Source organism: Schistosoma mansoni, chromosome 4 (genome assembly GCF_000237925.1).
Source record: "Schistosoma mansoni strain Puerto Rico chromosome 4, complete genome".
Lineage (NCBI taxonomy): Eukaryota > Metazoa > Platyhelminthes > Trematoda > Strigeidida > Schistosomatidae > Schistosoma > Schistosoma mansoni.
In genome coordinates, this window is record NC_031498.1 from 16690388 (window position 1) to 16701106 (window position 10719).

At 35.1% G+C, this 10719-nt stretch overlaps 1 protein-coding gene across 1 annotated transcript in view; it reads left to right on the top strand.

Annotated features, from left to right (window-relative positions):
• Positions 1 to 820: 820 nt before the first annotated feature.
• The window catches only part of Smp_171740 (putative multidrug resistance protein 1 (ATP-binding cassette C1)), a gene marked incomplete at both ends in the record, with an annotated part of 84581 nt that continues 74682 nt past the window's right edge, over positions 821 to 10719 (top strand). Inside the window, 5 exons of the mRNA XM_018796999.1 lie at positions 821 to 862; positions 1119 to 1235; positions 4103 to 4237; positions 6535 to 6894; positions 7965 to 8035. Coding sequence (XP_018652084.1) covers positions 821 to 862; positions 1119 to 1235; positions 4103 to 4237; positions 6535 to 6894; positions 7965 to 8035 — 725 coding nt within the window. The remainder of the gene's footprint in view (positions 863 to 1118; positions 1236 to 4102; positions 4238 to 6534; positions 6895 to 7964; positions 8036 to 10719) is intronic.

Below are 10719 nucleotides of genomic sequence, written 5' to 3' on the forward strand. Positions count from 1 at the left end.
CGAGCAAACCTTGCACTGGTAACATTGAAGCTCATTTCTGGCGAACATGATAGAGGGACTTTCTACATAATCTTCAACAGTTTTATTCTTCCCTATTTACAGTACGGAAACAGTATTTCCTCCATCACTCCGAAAGGATAAGGACACTCTGAGGCGTACCCAACAGCGGGCCATGAAATCAGTTTGGGATCTCAAATTCAAATCTTGTGAAAAACTCCATTCACCTGGCCTTTACCTATGAGATTATAGACGTCTTATAGGTGACCTTCTAATGATTTACAATATCCTTAACACTTCTGGACATCCCTTTAAACACCTGCTTAAGTTTAGCTCCAACACAAACCTAAGGGGTAACACACAGAAACTGGAGACACAACATAGCAGAGAGGAATGTAGACACGACTTCTACTCTATACGAACTGTCAAATATTGGAATTCGCTGCCGACTGAGCTAGTCCAGGCGACTTCCCAGGAGTCCTTTAGGAGGATAATATCTCATTATGATTTACCGATTTCCTTTTTACTATATTATCGTTTTTATACCCAGCTTCCTGCCTAGAGGTATTGGTGATCCACTGCTACTAGACACGGAAACCCGTTAAGCGAAAGCTTCCATTCCGTCCACAACCATTTGTTTGATTCATAATGCGATAAAAATATGGTAGAAGTCAGTAAATTGTTACTACAACAGTCTTCCAAAGGCATTACATGTCTGCTTTAAAAATTCGAAAAACAATTGAGCTGTTTTGTTTGGATAAATCGGTGCATAAATGAGTGCATGTAACCTTCTAGGGAATCGTTTCAATTGCATGTTTTCGAGATGACTTCCCTGATGGACTATGTTTGTCCATATAGTGGTGAAGTAGGTTAGATTTTTGGAAGTTTACAACTGTTTCAGAATGAATGGGTATATCAGTGGAACGAATATTTACCTTCGATTCCTGACTGCGGGAATAAAATTCTATTCCCTTTTCTCCTTGTTATCTTCTCACTTTTGGGACTATTGCCTTACACTTTTGTTCTAATGGCTTCAAAATCAAGTCACAGGCGTTTGATTTCGTGCTTATATTTAGGCAAACTGGTAAGAAAGTTTGTTTCAATTTCCTAACTTTTCCTAGGGTCTCGTTTGCATTTCTCTTCTTCTCAATACCGTTGGTATTCTGTATGTCGTATTGAAAATGAAAGAATTCGCTTTATATACATTTGCTAGACCTGCTTTTGTATCAATTTCTCTCGTAAGTTTATCAAGTTGACTTTTTATTTAGTACGAAATAATCTGTTTAGTCACTTTACTTGATGGTAATTCTTTTTAATCATATCTTTTCGTGCATCATCATTAACATCAACTACTAAAATAGAGTCTGTCTGTATTTACACTGTGAACTATCTCATCTTACCGAGAGCAATTTTAACCAGTTGCTTATTGTTACTGATAAAAATGTGTGTTTATGTATCTTGTTTCATACTATCTTATGTTTCATATATATCTAAAATATAAGTCTAAAAACTTTTCCAATTGCTTGCTGCTTGCCTCTCAAAGTTTATCCCTAGGGACCATAAGGTAAATAAATACTTCACCCCAAATAGTTATGATGTTAATCATGTCCATCCTTTTGTGATATCATTTTTAAGATGGAAAGGTTAGGTATATTATTTCAGTTTGTTCCATTTCCTGAAGGTGATGTCTCGTACAAATCCTAAAAAACGTCATTGTTGTTGTCTATCTAATTCTAACGACTGTACTGGTTAAGCAAACATCAATATAATGGACTTCTGTATCCTTTCATCTGTAACAAACTGATGCACACAACTTGGGCGCTTAGGAAGCTTCATTCGGCATGATGGTTTTTAATAATAATATTGTTGATTTGTGAAGCTATTTCACCAACAATCCGTAATACTATTCTTGGAGTGTAACGTTTAAGAACAATTTCTAGGTTAATAGATTTCCTCAGGATTAACAGCTCTACGTAGCTCATCAGAATGTCTCAACAGCTTCTAGGTGTTTCCTGCACTGGGACTTTTTAATTACGTAAATCCCTTGCGATTTCAATATAAAAGGGAGAATATGTGTCCAGTTAGATTTTAGTCAGTGATTGTTCAATGCCGTATTCTCAAGCGCTAAGTAATAGGTGAAGATTAACTCCTGTACTCCGTGGTGTTAGATCGAACTCGTACATGTTAATAGTCCACGTCGTTTGCCAGGATATTAACATGCTTTTATTCAGACATAATGGGTGCTCTATGTTTTAAGTGAAACAAATACTATCATCAATAAAGCAGACAGTAGTTGAATTTAAACTGAAAAGCGGTTTTAAATGACCGGAAATCGCATTAGTATTGAACGAAAAGTTTAAGAATTACGAAAAGACCTGTATTTATTAAAAATAATAATCAGCCTGTATAAATCGATACATGTAACTACTCAAGTTTGGCATGTAATTAGTGAATTTCTGGAAATGAGTAATTTTCCTAACATATAAATACGTGTTCTGTTAGCCTTTGAAGATACAGTAAACATCAATCCAGTTTGAACCTATGTAATGAAATGCGAAACCGTAAACAAACTAAATAGCTTTTAAAACTCTGCGATGTTTAATTATCTTCAGTTTCTGAGGAGATAGCAATCAAAATCTTCTTGAACGTCTAAAAGTATGCTTCGTAATTTTCCCCAACTAATCGTAAAACGATCGTTTGATAGTCAAGTCGTATTCGTGATATTATGTTGTGAGATTCTCATTGCTGATATGTGAACGTTTCTCACTATCTTAGGGCTAAAAATACCTGACGAACATAAGCTGTACACTTTTATCAATTCTCTCAAGCCTGCCAAAATGTGGAGCATCAGTCTTGATAGTATGGTTGCTTATCTTTCACACATATAATCTTGTAGAAATTATCATTTATCACTAAATGTCGATCACCGTGACTGAATTAGTTTATGTTGTAGTTCGATTGTAGACTTGATTGGTGCAATTATGTTGAGTCCCAAGACTGGTTATCGTGATATTTGCTACTCTTCGGCAACCAGTTTATACCTCTAGAGGGTAATCACAGTAAATAATGTATATGTATATTCTTAAGACTATAGCATTTTTCCAGGTTCATGTGATTGCTTACATTTTACTTTAGAATTATCTTGTTTCAAATGACGTTAAATCGATAAGTTGTGTTTTCAAGAGTGATAACATACCATGTGGCATATTATCCAGATGCCAACAAGTAAAAATTTTATTTCTGGTAAGTTATGCACTGGGTTTGTGAGAAATAACCTATTCCTATGGCGTCCCTTTATTTACTTACACCACAACTTCTGTACTGAGCACAATTGAATTACAGAATGTTATTCACTTTCTGCTGGATGGGATCTAATTAAATTCAGAAGAATAACTGTACTCAAGGCTAAAAAATTAGTAATGCTTATTAGAAAAAAATAAGTAATGATAGTCTCTTTGTGGTGACGTTATTTTTTAAATTACTGTTTTCAAATTAGGAAACAAATTTATTCGGATACTTCTTTTCAGATCACATACATTTACTTCAGAATTTGTTGAAATAACAGTTTGTATAAATGGATTTTAAAAATCTAGTTAGCTGTGCCTAATGCAGTATTCATTGCATTCGTAACATATTGTTACATAATATCCAGCTTGTAAAATATGTTGTTGGACAAGTAACTTTAAATCATTGAAAGTTATTTAGAGTTTAATAGCTAACCATACTTCCTCTATCTGGCTAACTTGATAACTGTAGTGTTAAACTATACTCTAACATCTGTCTTGCATGTTTTTAATTCACTGTTAACCGAGATTATTGCTCGATTTCGTGTGGTAGAATGATTTATAGATTCCAAAACTAATTACTAGAAACCTTTGTAAGCGTAATAGACATTTAAACTTAGAAATAAACAAGAATAGGCATTCTTTTAGTAAGTAACATCCAAATGAAAAGCTTGATCTTTTTCAAAGTTGAACTCAAAAGGTTTGTGAAGAGATAATTATATTGACCACTAATTTATTTTACTGGGATTTAAGCAATTATGCTTTCTAGTATTTCGTATGATAAGGTGTCAACTTATATTTTCGTTGAAAACATATTTTAGGTTTCATTTATCATTGTTATGCATTATGAACGCAAACGAAATACGCCAAACTCTGGTGTATGCTTTTACTATTTATTGTTGTTGAACTTTGTTTGGATATGCTGTTGCTGGAATCACATTGTTCACTACATAAAGGTTAGAAATATATGATGTCTATTTTAATTAGTGTCTTTTTTATTTATAGTATTTGTTATCTACTCAGAATGATGGTTTGCTCAGCTGGTTAGCTTCACACATGAATTTGTACACGTCTAGGCATTTTTGACTTATTTTAAACTTGTGGACATGTGTTTGATATGTGGTTCTAACCTGAGCATGTAGTAGGCATATAAGAATAGTCTATTGATATTGTACATGAATGTTAAGTCTGTTTAAAAATTCTCTACTGATTTTATGAGTTCATATGTTCAATCTTGGGCATTCATCATATTGTCACATCATATTCATACCGGGCTTACTTTAAGCATCTATATCTTGTGTTAAGTGCAGCTCGCTAATTAAGCACACGTTTGTACATTCTCATTTAATCCATACTTGTTATGTGTAACGACTAGAGACAGTACCCAGTTATTCAAACCAAAGTAATCTGAGCGAGTTTGAAGCATGAAATATAACGGCAGACAATCAAGTCTATCAATCAAAATGGTTTATTCAACTGATTTTATCAAGAGGTTTCGTTCTATTCTCTTCTGATTTTGAATTCTTATATTTAAAGGACATTACAGTTTCCACAAACAAACATTTTTTTAATGAAACCGGTTCCAATGACGGATCACTAGCAGCATTGGATGACGCATTTTCGAAACCATGAAGAACACAATCCCCTCCCACTGTACCTGTTCATATGTCTAGCTAATGAATGGCAATGAACACGAAACCCAGGTCCAACGATTAAGTCTAGCCATCTAAAAAGTTAGTCATTTTGTCATACAAAAATTCCGCTTTCGTGTGATGGCCAATTCATTGCAATTAATGGATGATAGAATAAATTTCGTACACTGTTCAGTTTTGTAACATAAATTATCAATATAGAGGCCGATTATTATGTTTATTTATACTGCTAACAAATAACTTGGTAAGTATGCTTACAAAATTGAATCTGAATTTGTCCCTATCACCCTTTTAATGCTATCTATACACAGATGATCATGGATAATTATGTGCAAATTTGTGCAAGTAATTGATATAGATGTAGACACACGCGTACTCACACTTTAATATTTATATGACATACTTCAGTCCACAGATTATTAGTGAACTAAGTAGTGAAAGTTTTCATCACGAAATAACATTTTCTACATGATCATTGAAAACCAGGAAAAAGCTAACAGCTGTTTTATCTTACTATACATATATCTTTAACAGTACACATCTATAGTCCTATCGGGAATCAAACCCATGACCTTCAGGTAGCTTTCAGAATGTTGTTAACTTTAGGTTATTAAGTTCAAATCCATTGCGTTGTGAAATAAACCAAATCAGACAAGCCCAGTCGTAAAATTCAAAGGCATCTTAGTAACTGACTACAAGATGAATCTTCGCAGTTCTAATGAAAATCATTGGCTAGGAGTGTGCAGCTCTCTCCCTCTGTTTATATATATATATATATATATCACATATGAATACAGTGGTCTTGAGTGCTGTTAGAGGTATGAGGGCAGTTATCACTTCCCTGTTGCCCACACCGTGGAAGGGTTCTTCTAGAGGTACCTGAAAAGGAAATTGGGTTAGAGGTGGTCTTAATGACCTGAAAGCGTGACCGCAGTGCCCAAGGGACAACTGCTTGAGATCGGTCACACACGACCTTTTTGTGGGTACTTGTTGGGACTTTACCGCCGGAGACGGATATCCGTGGGATAAGGCGAGATGTGCAATTTTTTAGGGTCAACCTTTTCTAACTCCATCCCTCCTTGTGGGAAGGTAGCATCGCTGTTATGCTGGTTGTCTGAAGGAAGAAAGTTAGAGGCGGCCAAACCAAAACGTGGCATCAGTGCTTGAAGTCACTCACTTCTAGTCTGAGCCATGTTAGTAGATGCACACTACTTGGTTGGGGTCCGCGTGAATATCGAAACCAATGGTTGGAGACTCTGAGTGACATGGCTCAGAATCGATCACAATGGCGTAGTTGTATACACTCTTTATCTTCCCTTAAACCTTGAGATTAAAATTGCTTCATATCTGTCTTTCTTCCTACACTATATCCTTATGTACAACTTTTTTTATATATTACCACCACCAAATTAACTACTATGAATTCGGTGTTCATCTTGTTGTGCTAATGAGGTTATGGCAACTTTGACTGATGCATAACTGTGCCTGGTCCTACGTTGTAGCTCACTGACTGATATATCATACATACATATATTAATCAATATAACTGTTTACCAATATATATATACATATAATTTTTAATCGTTTCTTGTCTTTTTCAGAATTCCAAGAATTCTATGGCGTTGTTCACAACAATCAATAATACTTCTATTATTCCTAATCGTAATACTACACTTCCACTTTATTCAATGATACAAAACAAGGAGGATTTCTATGAAATTTTAGATTATATAAATTTACTTATCTCTTTAATTATTTTCATATTAAACTGTAATTCAGAACGTCGTCAATGTTTAGAAACGAATAAAATTATTAATATAACAAAAAAGTGCCCAAATGTAATTACTGATGTTCTTAATAATCCCATTGATGAGAATGATGATAAAGATCTTTCAGAGCATTTAACTAATGAAACAACATTGAATTACAATGATGTAAACGTAGAAATACAAAATTTACAAGTAAGTCAATACGTTTTTTATCTAATGTGTGTATATTATGGGCCAGGGTAATCTTACACTGGTTTTCAGGAGAACCAGACACCATCGAGACTTTCACGCGGCAACTCAAACAGTACAGTTCAATCCCATTTAACAGGAGAGCCAGACACTGCCTAGGCCTAACCCAAGCAGTACAGTTCAATCCCACCCTATAGGAGAACCAGACACTATATAGGCTTCAACGCTACAATCTGAACAGTACAGCTCAATCCTGTGGCGCAACCACTCAGGTAACAAACACCCTGGTGGACCATTCGTACCGTTCATATGCACATTTACATCCCGTGTATACATATTCCGATCAGTGATCGCGTAAATCAATCATGCACAGCATGAACAAACCAAAGTTGACCGATTCCGCTTACACGACAGTCAATGGCGATATACCTTACAATGACAATAGTCCTTGAGAACATTGAAAAGCAACCACCAGTATGAATGAAATCGGTTAACCAGCAAACCAACTTTTCACATGGACAACCAGCAAAACTTGCCAAAGCAATGCCGAACCATCCATAGCATTAATGGCGAACCTCCAGTCTCATGTGAGAACATCAGCTCTACTAACCATACAGCTTATAATGTATATCACACACATATAGGGCAGTAAGCGAAACAGCCCAGCCTGAAGCATTAAGGTCTAAGAACGCTTAAAACCAATTGTCTGGTGTCGGAATAGTAATACAAGACCACCAAGATCATTTTTATCGCATTTGCGAAATTTTCATTTTTCCGACTTTCCAGACCACCCTGAGTTAGGGGTAGTATCCCTATCATATATATAGGTTGAAGCTTATTGAAATGAACCAATTAAGTTAGTTAAAGATTCAGATATATTACTAATTCTACGTCAGTTATGAACAGTTGAAAAGCAATTACAATCTGTTAAAGAAATATTCATCAAAGCCTAATACATGAACAACTGGGTAATTATTAAATTATATTTTATCAATTCAGTAGCAGTTATTATGAATGGTACCATGGATTGTTAGTTAAAGTAATCATTTGTAAATCTACATTTTTCTTATTAGCACTTTACTCCATCTAATTTGAGTAGTGTTATTAACTGTCATACAACCTGTGTTGATCAAAAGCGAATATAGTAATCAAGGGTTTTTTACTGGCTATACAGTATACTCATGAAATACTTAGTCTGAGATGGTTTAAATATTTTTACTTATTAATGAGTAATAAAAACGTATTTTTTTCAGTCAGTACAAGGGGGCACCAAATAGATATGCGTCACACAAATCTCATTTGATTTGTGTGAGGGCTGTGGTACTGCCCAGGTGCCCAGACTGAAGCAGGTGGTTTTCTTAGGGGCCACACCCGGAGCCTTTGACCTAAATGTCTGATCCACAAGGCAGTGGAGCATCGTGAGGAGATGCAGTCCCATGGTAGCCGGTGACCGACGATTGATTTATACACCATTTGTTCCTTCAGGATACTGGAGCCCATGTGCACCATTGGTTTGGAATCAGGGTTTTTCAACTCCCCTAGTTGGACTCTCCGTGTCCACCGGCCGGGTTAAAGCACCGGACATTCGCTTTTTGTCCTTTCAATTTCGTAAACAGCAGTAATGCCACGAGAAGGCAGTGAGTAGGGCTTTCCTGGTAGAGGCTATATACGCGTGTCCATTTGAGAGCATTTGGAGAGGGAGAGCAGACTCTCCCGACTCTCGGCCGTACCAGGGTATAAATAAAATAGTAACTGACGCTACCAACTTGTTTCATCCTATTTTTAAATTGTCATAAATAATGACTTTAAAGAAGGTATAAAAATCCTTAAAAATATGTGTTTTTAGAACTGTTCTAAACAGTATTATTCATGTTGAAGTTAGTAGCTAAGTTATTTTAATTCAAAAAGTTACATAAATCATACGAAGTTATAAGTCTTCATTAATTTAAGATGATAAGGCATTTGTTATGAATTATCAGAAATAAATGGTGAACGTATAAAAGACTCAGAGTCATTAGATTGAAATAGCATCGGAATATAATATCAGGGTAAGGTAGTATTGTAATCCATGATATCCAAATCAGATGTACACGCTTCATACATTTCCATAGTCACTGCCCAATTCATGACAAACGTGGATTAAAAAAAAGGATTTATTCAACAGAATCAATCGTATGTATCACATATTGTACTTGTTATGATCATTGATATATATAAAAATAAAAGGTCAACTAGACTGGAAATTTGGGGGGGGGTAAGAGGAGACAAGGATAATAATAATAAAAATAATGTGAAAACAACTTGAAACCTAATCACTTTGGGTAATAAGCTAATATTACGAAGGTAGGTAGGTTTTTAGGGTGAGAACAAACTGTTTTTGGTGTACTTTATATATATATTATCTTTCTTTGTTATGACTTACCTTTAACCTGTCTAGTTGACCTTTTCATACCAAAATTGTCTCAACACGTATACTATGTATGTATGATCAGATTATTCGAAATCTATTGTACTAATATATATATCACATGATTCGGATAAACTTAATCAGTTAGTAACAAATTATAACATGAATTTAGTAAGATGATTAAAATGTTTGTTTTTTTTGTTACAATAATAATTAAAGGTCATTAAAGGTGAAGTGTAATCATGTGCAATTATGAACAAAATAATGAGAATATGAGACATAAGTAGAGGGAGAAATGTAGTAATAATAATAATAATAAATTAAGGCCCAGGTAACGATAATGATAGGGCGTACTTCTTTTGTATGCATCGTTCTGGTTTGAACTCATGGATGGTAAAAGCTTCAGCTAATTTTAAGAGAAATCTAGGTAGATTTGGATGAATCGTATATACAGCCTTAAAATCAAACTGTGGGGTTTAGTAGAATGATTACAGTTGATTAAATGTTAGGAGTTTCATATTTGAACAAAAATATTTTAATCATCTTACTATATTCACGTTTTAATTTGTTGCTAACTTATTAAGTCTATTGTAATTAGTCATATTACGTAATCTAGTATTACAATTTTTCTCTTACGTCATCTTGGTTATTCCTTGTTCATATTTCTTCACGGGACTAGTACTTTAACAAAGAAAAGTTTTCATATGTATACGACTGATAATAAATTCACTTAGCTGAATTTCATATTTTTTTTTTACTGTTTAAATGGGGATTTTAATAGTTGAGATAATTAGGACAACAGGCTTCCTTAGCTAGGGCTTTAGAATCTCGCACCATCGATGTATGCTGCGTCTCTGAAACGCACATACAGGATCCCTGTAGCGTCATTCATTTGACCTCACTATGTCAAGATAAAGAACTAACTCGATTCACGCTCCATGTATCTGGAAGCCCTGATGCTGCTCTCCATGGCCTCGCTGGCGTAGCTATAGCATGGAGTCCTAGGACAGAACTGGCTCTTTTAACTGTATCCTAGTAGACAGTCGTTTGTGCTTTGTCCGACTAAACAGAACAGTAAGGACTCGGAAAAAAGGGACACTCTTCGTCGTCTCTACCTACTCTTCCACTGACTGCAGGTCAGATGTAAAAGATGTTTTACAGAAGGCTTTCCGACCTTCTCTGAAAAGCTAGGCACTTTGATGTAGGAATAGTGACTGGTGACTTTAATGCTCAAGTAGGTAAACTAAGCGAAAGAGAAAGACACCTTGGTGGATCTTATGGTGTCGTGGCTTAAAGGACAGATAAGGGATATCGCCTGTTACAACTATGCTCAGATAACCTCCTTTTTCTTGCAACGCCAACTTTAAATACAAGAAAATCATCTTTTGACATGACAACACGAATTCGTCCCAATGTTGGAC